Source organism: Embiotoca jacksoni, unplaced genomic scaffold (genome assembly GCF_022577435.1).
Source record: "Embiotoca jacksoni isolate LCO1_2020_lvr unplaced genomic scaffold, fEmbJac1.0.p SCAF_25, whole genome shotgun sequence".
Taxonomy (NCBI): Eukaryota; Metazoa; Chordata; class Actinopteri; family Embiotocidae; genus Embiotoca; species Embiotoca jacksoni.
Window position 1 is genome coordinate 1,756,176 of NW_027185376.1, and position 16,888 is coordinate 1,773,063.

General features: G+C 41.0%; 3 protein-coding genes across 3 annotated transcripts in view; 1 reads left to right on the forward strand and 2 right to left on the reverse strand.

Annotated features, from left to right (window-relative positions):
- The window catches only part of lmbr1 (limb development membrane protein 1), a 34,191-nt gene extending 31,225 nt beyond the window's left edge, over positions 1–2,966 (reverse strand). The window contains exon 1 of the mRNA XM_069159528.1: positions 2,706–2,966. Coding sequence (XP_069015629.1) covers positions 2,706–2,768 — 63 coding nt within the window. The 5' untranslated portion in view covers positions 2,769–2,966. The remainder of the gene's footprint in view (positions 1–2,705) is intronic.
- Positions 2,967–3,131: 165 nt separating this feature from the next.
- On the forward strand, positions 3,132–9,362 carry nom1 (nucleolar protein with MIF4G domain 1). The gene is made up of 11 exons (XM_069159527.1): positions 3,132–4,221; positions 4,326–4,438; positions 4,878–5,073; positions 5,702–6,025; positions 6,178–6,288; positions 6,640–6,810; positions 7,104–7,225; positions 7,341–7,473; positions 8,090–8,221; positions 8,328–8,437; positions 8,829–9,362. Exons 1-11 carry the CDS (start codon positions 3,307–3,309, stop codon positions 9,004–9,006), a joined length of 2,505 nt encoding a protein of 834 aa, XP_069015628.1. The 5' UTR covers positions 3,132–3,306; the 3' UTR covers positions 9,007–9,362.
- Positions 9,363–12,097: 2,735 nt separating this feature from the next.
- mnx1 (motor neuron and pancreas homeobox 1) lies at positions 12,098–14,457 on the reverse strand. Its single transcript, XM_069159391.1, has 3 exons — positions 13,962–14,457; positions 13,081–13,241; positions 12,098–12,385 (listed from the first exon to the last, which is right to left on the reverse strand). The coding sequence occupies exons 1-3, from the start codon at positions 14,455–14,457 to the stop codon at positions 12,098–12,100; spliced, it is 945 nt and encodes a 314-aa protein (XP_069015492.1).
- Positions 14,458–16,888: the final 2,431 nt, after the last annotated feature.

Consider the following 16,888-nt stretch of genomic DNA (forward strand, 5'->3'; position numbering starts at 1 on the left):
ATGTGATTATGATGCAGAAAAGTGAGAAATGCGTCGTTGCTTTCTTGTGTCAGATGACACTAATTAGGCCAACGCAACATGCAAAGTAGTCTCAAAATTAGGTGATGAAATGATGTAACCCCGGCCTCGAAACAAGCTGGATGGACTCACAGACAGATCCCATTTCACATCCCCCTCTTCTACTGTGACAGTGACCAGGATGGGACTAATGTTAGAAGCTCCCACTTCAGCACTTTGCACCATGTCAACACCGCACAACTCATCCAGCTGAGCTGGGATTACGAGATGACTCAGCCAGACAAAGCCGCACACGTTTCAAACAGACAAACGGACACAAAAAGAAATAGAAAACCTCCTCAGTCGATCGGGGAGTGATGTGGTGTTATATGACAGCTGCAGCAAAAAAAAAAAAAAAAAAAAAAAAAAATTGTTTTCCTTATCGTTTGTAGTCCCTTTCCAAATTAAAAGAGTGTTTCAAGCTACAAATTCTGTGATGACACCGCTTCAAGCCAAACGATCTCCTCAAAGAGCAAAACCCAGAATAACACGCAATCAGGTGCGCGGAGCTGATTAACTGGCACAGACGCAAAGACACAACATTGAGGGGGGAGATAACAGCAAGTTTCAAGCAGACCAGTCAACGCCACCGCTTCTAGCTTTCTTATCACTCTGTGGTCCTTCAAAAAAGCGGGTAATAACAAGTGGGACTTTTTGCACGCATCCCCAACCAGTTTAGCCTCAGTATTTCACACCTTTATGATAAATTAACTCAAGCTGGAGCTGAGGGATAGTAATTACATTTTTTTCTAAGAGTCGTCTCTTCAGGTCTAGCCTTTTGACTATTTTTGCAAATAGATAATCAGTCCGTTTTCATGCAGTGCGGTGGTCAGCATATTATCATGTAGGGCTATAGGAGCCACAAAATATTCACCTTTAAGAAGCAGGAATTTGAAAAAAATTGAATTTTTCATTAAAAAAAATAACATTAAATCATTAATCGTTTAACAAAATAGTGTCGGTTAGGTTGGGCAGAGCGATATGCTTACAAAAGCCTGTGAAAGCCTGATAATACTGTTATAGCCTTGTTTCAAGGTGTCGAGGGGAAATGTAATTACTGACTAAACTAATGACATGCTGCCTTAATCTAAAACCCACAGTAATCTGATTTTCTATGTTCTTGGTAAAGCGAGACGTGGAATTTCTCAATCATTACCTACAGTGGGGCTCACTTTAGAAGAAACTGTTTCCCCCCCAAGTTTCACATCTAATAAGATGCGAAGCATCTTGCGACCGAGTCATGTTTACGAACTTTAAGCCCAATCCGGAGTAACCTTGACTGTAAAACGAGCACACATAATAACAAATATCAGCACATTAGCACCTCTACATATCCATCCATAAGCTGACCCATCATGGACATTAAGGTGAAATGATACACTCGTACTGCAGCATCATGCCGGCGGATCTCAGATGAAGAATGTTGATACGAGATACCGAGAGAGAGGTGTAAAGAGACGATCAGGACAAAATGTGCAAGCTATAACTGAGATGTTGAGCTTGCCTGCCGGTGAGACATTCGATAGTTTCTATCTTTCGAAAGTGTGTGTCAGGTATAATCAAGAAGACCTACTCCAGACAACATTACCCCCTCTTAAACTGTTTCACTTATGTACTTTCAGTGCCCCGAAGCCACGTAGACATCAAGACACCACAAAAACAACGCGGGTCATTATGAAGCACCGTCATCAGCAAACAGCAAATTTTTTTTATTTTTTTTTTTCAGGCACAATTAATTGCGTTATTTATTGTGCGGTGTGCTTACAAGAGGCCAGGTGACTTTTAAAAACAGCAAAAGTGCAGTTGCAGTGGGAAAACGTGTATAAGACGAGTAGACACTTTTTTTTAAAGACAGTATTACACTGCAACAAATGCAATTTGTCTTCTGTACTAAGCTCAACAAACAGCATGTCACAAAGAAGATCCGCTGCATACAAGACATATAAAGTTTATTAAAAGGATCCAACCCCATCAATAAAAGACATTTTAGCGTAGGTCTTAACCACCATATAATTTACAATGAAGGACAACGACAGGCTCAAATCTCACCTAATAGTCACCAAACAAATAAAGACTTGTTCTTCCTCTAGCATTGGCAAATATTACCTTCAATTTGGTCTCAACCAAATTTAAAACGACCATTATACCTTGACACAATTTGAACTGAGCAGCATGAATATTAAAATAATAATACATAGGGCATTTAGAAAACAGATTTCACCTCCTTAAATCAGAGAGGACGGGGACATTTTGTCCACGGCCCAGTCAAATATCCTTCCAGTGAACCACAAGGCTTATTTGCATGTCTATTTAAATTATCCCCAAAGACGACGTTGTCTTAAATAATATTAGTGATCAACTAAAGTATAACCGGAAGCAAATTATCCCTTTCACTCGCTGTTTTTGTTGTTGTTGTTGTTGTTTGTTTTGGTTTTTTTTACCTGGAACTTAACTAGATATCAAATGTCAACGTTTTTTGTCGATGTAACATAAAATAAAAATAAAAAAAGTGACGCTTTTTAATGAAATAGTGCCGAGTCAAACTGACAGGGGAAGCTAACGCTAGCTGCTGGCCGTTGGTGTGCGAGTAGAGGACGTTGTTAGCCCAGCTGGCCCTCCGCTAAAGCCGCTTTCCTTTTTCAACTTACGATGTACTCCCGGACTTGGCTGTGAAAATTCTGCTCTCTGATAGTAACGTCGTCTTCTTCCATTCTTCATATTGCAAATACGAGAAAAAGAAAAAAAACAAAACAAACAAGGAAAAAAAAAAAAAAAAAGCTCACGGGGTCACTACATTCTAGCTCGTGCGACTGGCGACGTAAACGAACAGCAACAAACTCCGGCAGCTTCCCGGAAAAAAAGAAAAAAGAAAAAAGCCGGTCTGACTGGTTAAAAGACAGTTTTACATTGAAGCTCAACCGCTCCGTGCTAAAGAAATAATTTAAAAAAAAAAAAAAAAAAAAAAAAAAAAATTAAATTAAATAACGCCCCAAAATAAAGTACGTCATCCCCGTGCGTCGACTTTTCGACGCGCCCCGGAAATGGATGGTCACGTGTTCACGGGGTCATATCAACACTGCTCCGCTCGTGAAGGGTACATGCGGAGTCTTCGTCGGGATTTCAAGTGCTTGTTCTTGTGTTTGACTTCTAGCGGTTGTTTAAAACCCTCTGCGCTTCATTTTGTTGTGCACTTTGGAAGAGTTGTAGCGCGTTAAAGTCGGCGTTATCTCACGTTACACAGTTGTAGAAATGAAAGGGAAATGGAAGCAGAACAGCAAAAAGAAGAAGGGAAATGAAGTGTTGCAGAAGTACATGGTGGCAGTGGGTGAGTTCGTCAAAAGCAAAAATGACACGGAAGAAGCAGAGACTGACCACGGTTTGAGATTTGTAAAAAAGAAAAGTAGGAAGGAACTACGCAAAGAAAAGCGTAAAATGAAAAAAGCCAAAATGAAAAGTCATTACGAAGGCAAAAAGACTGTCTCCTTACCCGGTGGTGATGATGAAAAGTCCGGAGTCGGAGCTGATCAACGGGTGCAGAAGAAAAACCCCGATAAAACAAAGAAGGAAGTGTCCAAAACGCATTCAACCAAACTTGATCCTGTGGAGAAACCGGACAAATCTAAAACACTGTCGTTGTCTGAGAAGGGAAAGAAAGTGAATAAGCTTCAAGAATCAAGAAAAATGGCACTTTTGGAAGCGAATGAGCAAGAGGACAGAGAAATCAAGAAGCTAGAGCGATACCTCGGATTAAACAAGAGGAAAAACAAGAAAAGTCTCCCACAGTCCTTCGTGGCCGATGGACTGGATTACATCTTGGGTGTTATTGGCTCTGGCTCATCGGCTGTGGGGATGTATGACGATGACGACGACATGGACACGGCAAAAGACAACTTTGAAAAGCTTGATGAGGACAACTCGCAGCAGTCGGATGAAGACGAAGAAGCTGAGGATGAGGTGGCGAGCGAAGGCAGTGATGATGACGGAGAAAATGAGGTTGATGATGAGGAGGAGGAAAGCAGTCAGGAGGACGAAGAAATGGCTGAAGAAGAGGAGGAGGAGGAAATGGAAGATGATGAGCTGAACGAGAGTGATGAAAATGAAGTGGAGGCGGAGGAAGAAGCAGACGGTCCCGAGACGAAGACATCATGCTCAAAGTCAGAAGTTGTGAGTTTACATATTTTTGAATGTCTGTGTATGATTGCGGTTGCATTAATATCTTGCACGCTGTATAACGGCTCTAATCGTGAATATATTCTTCCGGTGTCAAGGTCGCCTCTGCAACTGGCAAGTATGTGCCGCCTCACTTGCGTGACACTGGAGATGATAAACGCAAAGCTGAGCTGGAGAAACTGAAGAGGAACGTGAAAGGCCTGGTGAACAGGTAACGGTCCGGCCACAACACAACGTTTTAATGCCCCGATAGTTCAATGAAATCAGAACAAAAGAAGCACATTATTACCATAATTCTCTCGGCATATCGTCCGATATGTGCTGAATAAAATGGCCAATGTTAATGTCAAAGTCCAATCCTTGGATAGAAGACGAGCGCTCACACTCTGATGTCCCCGTCAGGAACCTTTCTGCGGCATTTTGAACAAACTGCAGCTGGGATGTTAGTGTTGACCCACTCCGACATGCAAAGAGTTGCTGCAGTCCAACCTGAAATGGAAAACGGTCTGGACTCTTTCTGTTTGAGCTTCTAACCGGTTAAACGGACTCCTCGGCCGCATCTCAATTTTGTTGTGTTAAAATCCTGCAACGTTCTATTTAAGTGCCAAAAGTGTTGTGTCTCGTACTGATGTATGTTGCGCCATCCTCAGGCTAAGTGAGCCCAACATGGCGTCCATCTGTGGTCAGCTGGAGGAGCTGTACATGAGCTGCAGCAGGAAGGACATGAATGACACCCTGACGGAGTTGTTACTGGCAGCCTGCGTCACGCCGAGCCTGATGGCAGACAGACTGCTCATGGAGCACGTGCTGCTCGTCAGCATCCTCCATCATGCGGTGGGGCTGGAGGTAAGGACACATCATTTATTACTTCGTTTTGAGGTTTAGAGTCATTTAATAAAAAAAAAAAAATAAAAAAGCATAAACTCAACAATCGTGTGATTGTGTATGGTACTGGTCACAGAAAATGACTATAAATGGATTCATTACTTTTTGCAGGCTACCAGTTCACTATCTGCTACCCTGATAGGAGCCTGAGAAATAGTAACCACTGACCTGGAAATTGACATCCGCTCTTGAATTATTCATTAGTGGCTTTTTTTTTCAAAGTGATTAGCTTCTTTTTCACATGCCGATCGTAAGTTAACACCTTTTAGAATAATTGGAAAGTGATATGTAACACTTTGATTTCCTTTGCTTTGAGGTGCAACAGGATTTTTATCTCTTAATTGTATTAACTCCCCATTTTGTAATTGACCTAAAACAGGACTATCAGTAAAATTAGTTTCAGTCAACAGTTGTCAAGTCACAGTGTGACGGATCCCTGAAAGAAAACTGAGAATATCTGCAACTTTGATCGTATTTCTGCTTAAATTGTGCAGTTCAGTGTTATGTTTTTATACAGATATCATATTGCTCATATGTCATCACCACAGACACTAACAGCCGCTGTAAACTTAATTTCCTCCTTGTCCAGGTGGGAGCCCATTTTCTGGAGACAGTCGTGCGGAAGTTTGACGACTTGTACAAGAATCCGTGTGAAAGCAAAGAGTGCGACAACCTGATCGCCATCGTCGCTCACCTCTATAACTTCCAGGTGGTGCATTCGGTCCTCATCTTTGACATCCTGAAGCTGCTGGTGGGAACATTTACAGAGAAGGACATTGAACTGGTTCTGTTTGTGCTGAGGAACGTCGGCTTCTCTCTCAGAAAGGACGACGCTCTGGCTCTCAAGGAGCTCATCTCTGAAGCCCAACGCAAGGCCGGCGACGTGGGATCGAAGTTTCAGGATCAGACCAGGGTAGGTCAAACTGAAATGCTTTGTTCTTTCATTACATTTCATTTATCAGACATTCTTAACGACATAAAATCTACCACCGACTGGAGCATTGTAACTTCTTGATTATGTATCACGTCAGGAAGCTCATCTAACATGCATGTCCTTGTTCTCAGGTGTGTTTCATGCTGGAAACCATGATGGCTTTAAAAAACAATGATATGAGGAAGATCCCTGGCTACGATCCTGAGCCTGTGGAAAAACTGAAGAAGTTGCAGAGGACTCTGGTGAGTGATGGCCATATTTGATTTGAACTATCCTTATTTCCCTACATTAGAGAAATAGATTTAGATTTTTAATACGACGCTTATAGGCCCTCATTTTATTGTTCAAATTGAACATGATTATCATATCCTTTAAAACGTTATTCTCATAGTAGCCTCCACTTCTACCACCAGGGGGCCCCAGAGTACCACCTTTACAGACTGAAATCCAGAGTGTTGCTGAAGCTTTAAGCATGGCATCAGTTATTTTTAGCGGCTGTCAGCTTCAGGGTTGCTTTTGATCGGTGTTCTTTAATGTTTTCTAACTGTTGGTAGCTTACTAAGTTTACTTCCTTGTGAACGTGCGATACTCAGATCCATCGGAGGGCCGGGGGCAGTGACATGAAGCTCAGGGTCTCTCTGGAAAATCTCCTGGCAGCGGAGCAGGTGGGCCGCTGGTGGATCGTCGGCTCGTCGTGGAGCGGAGCGCCGATGATCAACAAGCAAGGGGACACAACTGAAAAACAGAGTACCGCCGAGGGACAGGTAGAGTGCTGGAACCACAGAGGACAGTCCGATACTGAATCATTTTCTTCAGTGCAATTATAATTCAGCGGAAGTCTACCTTCATTATTTAGAAGGTCACCATCATTGGTCAGCATTAGGGCTCAATATTGAACCTCTACACATTTTTTTCAGACCAACTAAAATAAATATTTTAAATAAATATTGAAAAATATGTTGTCTTGAAATCAGTAAAAAAAAAAAAAAAACTCTGTAAAATGTGTATTTGATATGAGCGGTATTTCTAACCGTCGTCATTGTTTTGTTTATTTTAGTTTAGTGCCAAAGTTTTGGAGATGGCCAGGAAACAGAGGATGAACACTGATGTCAGAAGAAACATCTTCTGTGTGCTCATGACCAGCGAAGATTACCTGGATGCGTTTGAGAAACTGTTGAGGTTCGTTTGAGCTTATTTCTCCGTCTCTGTAATATGTTACATACTTTGAGAGCTGTCCAGTTTGCATTTAAGATTGATTTATTTTTTAATCCCTTTTTATGTGCTCTGTGTGAAGGATGGGTCTGAAAGACAAGCAGGAGAGGGAGATTGTTCACGTTCTGATGGACTGCTGTCTGCAGGAGAAAACCTTCAACGGCTTTTACGCTGTTCTGGGAGAGAAATTCTGCTCCCATGACCGACGCTTCCAGGTACTCTCGCTAAGACAAGCTACACCTTGACAAATCAGAATAGAAAACATGAATGTGTTCAATAAATGATTTAAAGCTCTGTGATGATTTCATTTTAAAGTTAGATAAATAACTTTATTTATATTAAAGTCAGATAAGTATAAAAGCTACAAAAGAAAAGTACCACTTAGTGATGTAATTAATTACCTGGTGTATGTTTGTGACCACCCAGTCTCTTCAACTGTGTGTGACCTGTGTGGCCTGTGGTTCACCTCTGCAGTGTGGGAGCCTCTTAACACCTTTCACTTCTGATTTGTCTCAAACTGTGACTACAAACAATGGGGAGCGAGAGCACACTTCCTACTTTGCTACCATGTTGGCCAGCAGCTCATATCAGAAACTGACGACCATTGTCCTCATCAAAGAGCTCCAAGCGGAGCTGGCGGGAATGTTTGTCATTCACATGTAAACTGGATGGAGATTAGAGGGTTACCTGTGTAGAGCAGTCGGTTCTTGTGGGTGTCTTCTCCCGTTTTTGAGAACCACCGATGTGCTCACCCAGTGACGTGCAATCTTTTAATTAATATTCAGTATGTTTTATGTGGGTTTAAATATTCTATTTCCTGTGTTTTCTTAGATGACTTTCCAGTTCAGCCTTTGGGACAAGTTCAGGGAGCTGTCCAACCTTCCCAGCAGCACCTTTAACAATCTGGTGCAGCTGGTTACATGTTTCCTTCAGAGAAAATCTCTCTCGCTCTCCATACTCAAAGTAAGTAGGGTGCAGCTTCCACTTTATTCCGTTTATATATTTGTTATAAAATTAATTAAGTGTTAAAACACATTTTTCACAGTCACCTCTGTGTTTGTCTTTGTAGGTAATAGAGTTCGGGGAACTCGACAAGCCCACAGTGCGCTTCCTGCGTCAGGTGCTCACAAAACTGCTAAAAGAAACTGAGCCTGAGGAGCTAGCCAGCATATTTGGAAGGTGAGCTTCATTGTTCATACAGCTGTTAGAGGTTTGGAGATTTAAACATTTGCACAAAATAATACACCGGAAAACACAAAAAAGTTCAAGTCTAGAGCTGTGATAGCAGCCCTGTGAGGCTAAGCGATTTGGAAAAATCACAGGATGACCAGATTCATCCTCTGTGGCTCCTGACTATTCATACAGTGTGTAGAGAATATCATGTTCATCCAATAGCTGTTGAGATACTTCACACCTAAAATACCATCCACATAGCGTTGCTGCTCGCATGGCTAAAAGATCTACTGTAACTGTTGCTCACATCGTGGAAAAAAAACAACACACCTCTTTACTGCTTCACACTACGGGAACGTCTGAAAATCAATGTCCCTCATTATTTCCCATCCACCAGGATCTCAGGAATTCCCAAGCTAGGAATGCTGCGGGAAGGCTTGAAGCTTTTCATCAGCCACTTCCTCCTGAAGAACGCCCAGTCACAGGGACCAGCTGAGCAAGCAACAGTGCTGTTGGAGCGCGCCCAGGTCGCCACCAAAGCCATGGAGGCCAAAGAGGCCAAGCTCAAACTGTAAAACAGACACACACACACACACACACACACACACACACACACACACACACACACACACACCAGAAACCCAAAATATGTACTGTGGAGCAAAACATTGGAACAGAGGGAGGCTTGTTGGAGAGAAATTCCTCTTTATACAAAGAACACCGGACCTACAGTTCACGTAAAGAATAAATTGGGACATAAGGCAGTTTAAATTCATGTTTTTTTATATTAAATTATCAATTTGGGATGTTTTTGTAAATAACTGTTAGATTTCTAAATCTGGAAGACACTGATCACTTCAAACCTGTCGAAGCACTGCAGTGCTTACTGGTTCAGTTTTATTATTCTGTAATAAAATAATTTCACACTGTGTTTAATGTGTTTTAATGATGATTTGATAGCAACACCATAAATATTTTGTAATTTCAACTACTAAACACATTGTCCGTACTGGTATTTGTATAGTTGTTATTAAAACAGGGATAAAAACAGACATTAGTATTTATGTCCTATAGACTCAATAAATTACAGTCCTTTTTTTTGTCAAAGCTTAAACTCCAGAAACCATTTTCTCCTCATTTTTTTAATTTTTTTTTCTGAGACTGCCCACTTGGAGGCAGTGTACAGCAAGAGTTAATATTGCACAGTTGAGACACCTGGATCCGTTCTTCTGGGCTTTACTGAGACTATTTACACCTTACGCAGAGTAAAGCATGTTTCAATAAAGTCATTTTCAGTCTTAAACACAGCTGATCAGTGAAAATCCTCTCGGCTGCTGTTTGTGTGTGTGTGTGTGTGTGTGTGCGAGACATAAACGAGAGCAGTCGTGCCGTTCATTCACTGTTTCCACACCCTGATGAAATGACCCGGGGTCTTGAATCTGGTCTATTCTGTTTGCTCGCTGACACCAGTGTCTGCCCGCATGGTTAGCATAGCAGAGTCATTCTGTTACATTTGATACTTGCTCCTATTAATTAGCTCCATCGGTGCGGCTGTATCAATCTAAGGCTGGAACGTGTCCTGAGGTCAGGAATCGGCCACCAAGGTCAGCCAGAGGAAATGTTCCTCACTGGTGCACAAACTACACAGTAAGCTCCTGACGAAGGGAATTCAGAGCTGTTTGAATTCAAGGTAACTTAAAAAAAAAAATAAATAAATAAAAGAACAAACGCCCTCATCAACACAGGGACACAAATGCACTAATATAGTCAATAATAAAAAATTAAAAAAAGAATATTAAGAGAAAAACTGGAGCATTTGCCTGTTAATAGGTGGAAATAATAGAATCAAAAGCCTCTCGGTAGTCCATACACTAACCATTGTCTGCACCTCAAGATGTGAGCCATCGAGTTTTCTCCAGCTTCACCTGGTCGGGTTTGACCCTCAACTGAACTTTGATTTAGTCTGCTAAAGCTAAAGCAAACAGCTGAAGATAACCAACAGATCCTTCAGTAATCCTGTTACAAATGGCAAATAATCAGTCAAAACCTGCTATAGATTAACACTGATGACTGCGGGGATAATGATACAACGTAAAATCATTGGGTGAACAGTGTTTTCTGGGAATGCACAGTAAACGCATGAACAGGTGAGATATTCAATAGTCCCAAAAAGCTCAGTCCGAGTGGTAGACATCACTAAAACTTGGCAAAATATCATAAAATAAAGATTAGGCTGGAAGAAGATCATATCTGACAGCAGCACAGAAATATTTTGTACATATAAAGGCAGGAAAATGAAGCCGTTAGGATGTTTGGTTTGCATTTCACGGGGGTCCACTCTTATTTGTCTTGCAAGATGTAGAATCTGTAGCATTAAACCATAAGGCAAGTTCATTTGTATTTTATGTCGATTTAATAAATTTGACTTATTTTTTGGTTATAATCATAAAAAGGGTATTTATATCATAAACATACTTTATCAGATCTTTTTTTTTTTCCAATCTCAACTATCATCTCATCAAAATAGTCTATGCCCAATACAATTTACAATTTAAATACAGCCTATAGGTTAATCATTTTCTATAATAACATTCACTATCAATAAAAAAAAAAAAAATAAAAAAAAAAAACATTTTAATTTATTTAGTTCGTTGTTCCCGAAGGCTGACTTTACGAATTTCAAATGGTTTCAGCCCTGAAAATAGTGCCCGAGCAGCCCAAGTTGTCGCTTAACACGCCTTTTAAAGGGTTTATTAATACGAGCCCCATTGCTAGTGTGGTGTGAAATGTTTCCACCGTCTGACTGCCGACTCGCTGTTTGCTAACTGCACGTTTGCACAGATCCGACAGCGCTATTAACAGTAATTCCCATGACCCGAGCTGTCAGAGCAAGGAGGAAAAACACCAGCCTCTGTCCGCGTCCAGGCTGAAACACTGCAAGTAAATCGTAAATCATGCCACTAGATTTCTTTTTTTTTTTTTTTCTTTTTTTTTTTTTAAATAAAAAGCGCTTACATATACAGTGAACCAACTGTTTTCTATGGGGAAAAAAAAAAAAAAAAAAAACATTTAATTTCACATTGTTTGCAGCAAGAGAGACGCTAAACAACAATTTAGCATGCACTTGTATGACCATTTTTATAAATACAGTATAGAAAAATAAACATAAGATTTTTTTTTTTCAGCGTGATATACACGGAAGTAGTTCGACATCACGAAGGACAATAAGACAAATGACAGCAAACTATTTCAGTGTCTGAGCTTATAGGATATTATTGAAGGATTATTGCTGACAGACGAACCATCTCAGCAGGTAAAGATGGCAAAAAAAAAAAAAAAAAAAAAATCCTGAGCCAGTTTATAGCGTTTGCATATCACCATGCAGTGTGTCACAGTTTTACCTATAGCCGAGTGATGCTAAAACCTAAACCTCCTGCTTTATTGCTTGGTTATGACATGAGGGTCTATTCTTGACCTAAATTTTATTCTTTTCATAACAAAAAAAAAACAAAATCTAAAATTTTCCACGTAGGTGATTAGAGGTTGGATTACATGCAACTGCATTTTACAGCGAAAATCCCCCCCCCCCCCCACTCCCCAGAGTCATTTTAGAGATGGAGATCGCCACCTTTGCCCCTTTTTTTTTTTTTTTTTTTTGCTTCAGCTTCAAGGCTGTGGACTTATGTCACTGTTGTGATTCCTCTCGTCGTCTGAAGAGCAGTCTGACGAGTTGTACAGGAAATTGTCGCCTTCGTCGTCGTCACTGTCCCTGAAGTCTCTTATTCTGCCGTTTTTTGAGTCTGTCTTGCTGCGATAATCCGACTTTTCGAGTCCGTCTGATTTCTCCTGGCCGCTCTTGGAGCCTTTCTGCTTCTCGGCCTCCTGGGCGGCCTGCTCTTTGGCCTTCTTACTTCTCTTCCACTTCATGCGTCTGTTCTGGAACCAGATTTTAACCTGGAGGGGGGGGGGGGAAACAACAACCCGTTATTTAGTTTATTTGATTTAAGCATAAAGGTTACGTTAAGGACGCGTCGGCTAAAACGCACAATAAAGCTAGAGACACGTTTGTTTCACGGTTCTATTCAGGCGCAGGAACTTTTTTTTTTTTGTCTCCCATCATTTTCTACTATTTTTTTTTGTGTCCATTTCATATAAAGTCGCCAAATGCCCCTAAAATACTTAGAAATAGCCGGTACAGAAAAAGGTAAACGGCGTAAACTCTTTTGGGCATACGTGCGTAAAGGTCACCACGTCAGCTGACATTGACCTCTTCGGTGTTGCAATCCTCCTTCAATTAAAACTTGTCTTAAATGCTATTTAATCTACTACTGAGTTTCTAAAATCAATTAATTCAATTAAATAGACAGTATCCATGGGATGGACCAATTGCCATTTTCCAGTGCATGCTTGTGTAAGTTGATAAAAAGTTGTGAGGGGCTGTTTGGCTACTTTTAGTAATATTTAACAAGTCAGATGAAGAATTCCAGTATAAATTTCTCATTTACATTTGATCTAAATTTGTTTTTGTTTTTTTTTCACATTAAAAATGTAGCACATGCTGCTCATTTCTTTGATGGAGCCCCTTACAAAGTGTAAATAAAATGCTAAATCAGCACGATATAAGCTCTATATGCGCAGACATGATTTACCTGAGTTTCTGTCAGCATGAGGGACGTGGCCACTTCAAAGCGCTTCGGTCGTGACAGATACTTGTTCAGTTTGAACTGATGCTCCAGCTCCAGCAGCTGCTGACTTGTGAATGCAGTTCTTGGTCTTCTGCACTTTCCCAGCAAGTTGGACTGAGCCTGAGCTGCAAGAATGAAACAACAATAGTTTTATACACAGGAAAGAACAATTCGGGATATAGCCTGAATGTATGTAAACTGTGCGCAGTAATGTCCACAGCCAGTTTATGAAAATAAATTATACAAAAATGTATTATATTGTGAGGGTTACTTCAGAGCCATCTTCAAAAGTATTGTAAATTGCCAGTCCTTTTATTTATAAAATGTACCGTGACTACTGTCTGCTCAAGCAGCAAGTGTAGTCCACATATGAATATGTCCATAGACAAGCTATTTGCCACTTCATTTTGAACAAATCTGTTAAAACGAGCAGAAACAAAAAGGCAGTATCTGGTGAGCAAATAGCATGTCGACTGTGGGTTTCACACTCCTCTGCAACTTTCCCACTGTCCATTATCTGTCCATTTTAGTTCCTCTCAGAATAAACATCACTGTATGACAGCCTCTACATCCAAACTATAATACCTCAGAGGAATTGGGCACCAGAAATTAAAAAGTAAAATAAGGGTTTAGGCTTGACAGGCGTTACCAGCCGTCTTAGAGCATCACGAAGGCCTACATTATTTTAAGGCTGTTTACTCTAATATTTTGGGGTTGAATAACATTTAAAACAGACTTCTTTGGGTGCCACACATAAACAATAGGACTCTTAATATTTTTTGACTTATTTGAAGTGAACTGGGGAGAAAACTGCCACACTATTATGTAATGAAACGGCTACTCACAATTAAAATCAGACATTTTGGGAAGCATCATCCCGGCTGTGGAGACCCGGAGCCAGTGGTCCAGCTGGAAGGTGCTGGCTGTCAGTTTAATGGGATCGCTGGTGTGGTGGTGATGGGAGCCGTGTGGATAGGAGTAGGACAGGGCAGGGTGTTGGCCTGTGAGGGCAGCAGCGGAGTAGGTGTACATGGGATGACCGTAGAGAGCCTGAGCCGGGATCCCTGCGGTACTCTGCGGATGTAATCCAACCATGCTGTGCGGGCTATTGAGGAAACCCGGTTTAGGAATCAACCCGCAGGTGGAAATCCGCGGCGGAGACGGTGTCTCGGTGCGTAAAGACTCGGCACTGGTGGTCAGCTCCGGGGCTACGATGCTTCCAGACGACGGGATGGAGGATGAGGAGGACAGGGAAGTCACAAGCGCGAGCGGCGAGGTCTGTACCTTGGGTGTATCGACTGCTAAAAGCGCGTCAATGCGAAAGTTTTTGGATTTCTCCATTGGTCATCCGGTGCGCGTCCTTGTCACCTCTGCTGCCGTTGAACCGTAGGAGAAGTCGGTGCCGTTTTACCACCTCTCAAAAGTTATGATGTGGTCCGGAGTGTGAGAGAGGAGCTCCGTGTGACACTTAATCCCTGTCAGATGAAGGCGATTGGTGCAGCCGTCTGGCAGGGGGCTGTCCCAAGCGTCACAGCGGAACCAACAACGGTCCAGCTCTAATCACTGCAAAGCACGATGTTGGCTGCGTTACTGCTTTCATAAAATATTACTATCAGGAAAATGACTCAAACATTTGAAATTGAACTCACGGTTTTTTTTAGTCAGATATAACTGGATGTTATTTTTGCTTATATGATTCATTAACAAGAGGAGGCAGGTTTCCAGTATGACTAATCATCAAAGAGGACCTTATTCGTTTTATGATTAGGCAGAAGGAATATGTTGGACATGTTTGTGGGACTGGTTTACTGTATAGGCTATATCACCAACTTGTACAAGGTCACGAAAATAGGTGCCGTAACATTTTTAACTATGGCAACACTAACCTTTTTAATAAATAAATAAATGCGTAATAGGATAGTTATTTAATATAATTCATTAATCCATTTTTCTTTTGATCAAATGAAAATGCAATTCGGCAATTTCTACTTCAAACGTAAAGAAATATGACATTTTTTGAGGAGTGATTCTGGTGACACTTGTGTCTTGGGCCTATATGCGTCCTGGTTCATGTGAGGACAGGAAATGTATTATATAAAAAAAAAAAAAAAAAAAAAAAAAAGCTTTAGCTTTAAAATTGAAAAAACATTCACACTGTCATGGTAATTACATTCCAAGTATTTAGTGGCACTCATTCAGCTCCCGGGGCTACGATGCTTTCCAGACGACGGGATGGAGGATGAGGAGGACAGGGAAGTCACAAGCGTGAGCGGCGAGGTCTGTACCTCGGGTGTATCGCTTTTGTCACATCTTTTGTCACCTCTGCTGCCGTTGAACCGTAGGGGAAGTCGGTGCCGTTTTTCCACCTCTCAAAAGTTATGATGTGGTCCGGAGTGTGAGAGAGGAGCTCCGTGTGACATTTAGTCCTTGTCAGATGGATGAGTACTTGTTTCTAAAGCTAAACACACCGCACCTAACATCTGAGGTGATGTGTAAGGTTGTCAACACCCTATTCACATATTCAATTCAGTAAAAAAAAAGAAAAAAGAAAAAGTAATCGTGCTCAAAAGTGAGCATGATGTCTGAGCCGAAGCACAATGTGAGGCCAACAGGGAAATTTAAGTAAAAGCCCTCCTTCTGTCGCTCCCTAAACCTGAAGGTGACAGACACATGTTATAATGGAGCCATATAACCAAATTAATTAGGTAACAACCTCAATACGTCTGGCATGATGTTATCAGGAAACCACATTTTGTCTTTAACAAAGGGATTTTCATACTTTAAAAAAAAAAAAAAAAAAAAAAAAAAAGTTTAGTTCTTATAATTGAAAATATATTTATTAAATTGAAAAATGTCTTCCTTCCTGAAAATCTGCAAGCAACTATCAGACTAAGTTGAATTTAGGCAGCATGAGTGAGCAACGCGCAGCAAAAAAATTTTGTAATTGAAAGCCTTAAAGTGTGATGAGGAGAGAGATGTAATAGGCCCGTGGCTCCGGGTGACTTCAGTCTAATAAGCCACTTAAAGTTAATGGAAGAGGAGGTCAAAATGAGAATTATTGACACCCCGTTGCCCTTAACCTGTCTACCAATAAAGCTGATTAGTTTTTGTCAATTCATCAGCTAACCGCGCTCCTGGGACGTTTATTTGCTCCGGGGAAATCAACAAGTCACCGGGTAGTTTTCAAGTAAAGGATCGCCATTTAATTGTGGACCTTGATGATCATGACCAATTACAGAATGATAACGGGGAGATTGATGTGGGTGGGATGTAGGCCTGCATGGTAACGTAGAAAAAAATAGAAAGAAAGAGGGAGAGAGTCAATTCACTGTTTTAATTTGCCACCAAACATTGGAAAAATGTGCAAATGCTGATGATGTGGGGATTTATGGTCCCAATCAAGGGTCTGTAATTCTTGCCATTTGAGGATTTGCGCAAAATGTTCCTCAAATTAGCATTTCTATATGAAATTGTTTTTTTTTTCTTCTTCTTTATTTGTCTTTTGACCTCAATTCTAATGATAAAAAAAAAATCTCCAGTTTGCACACATTTTTGCCATGAAAGCCACGAGACAAGCTGAAAGAGCGCGGCCTCTATTCAAAAATTACTACGATATTGTTAATGGGATAAATAAACATCTTCACCTCTGGACATTTAGCAGAAATGAGTCACCAAAACAGAGGTCTTCTTTCTTCTGCTTTCCCCCCTATCAATTAGACGCATTTTATCAGCCTGATTATTATAACAGCCGGACTCTTGATCATCACGCCGG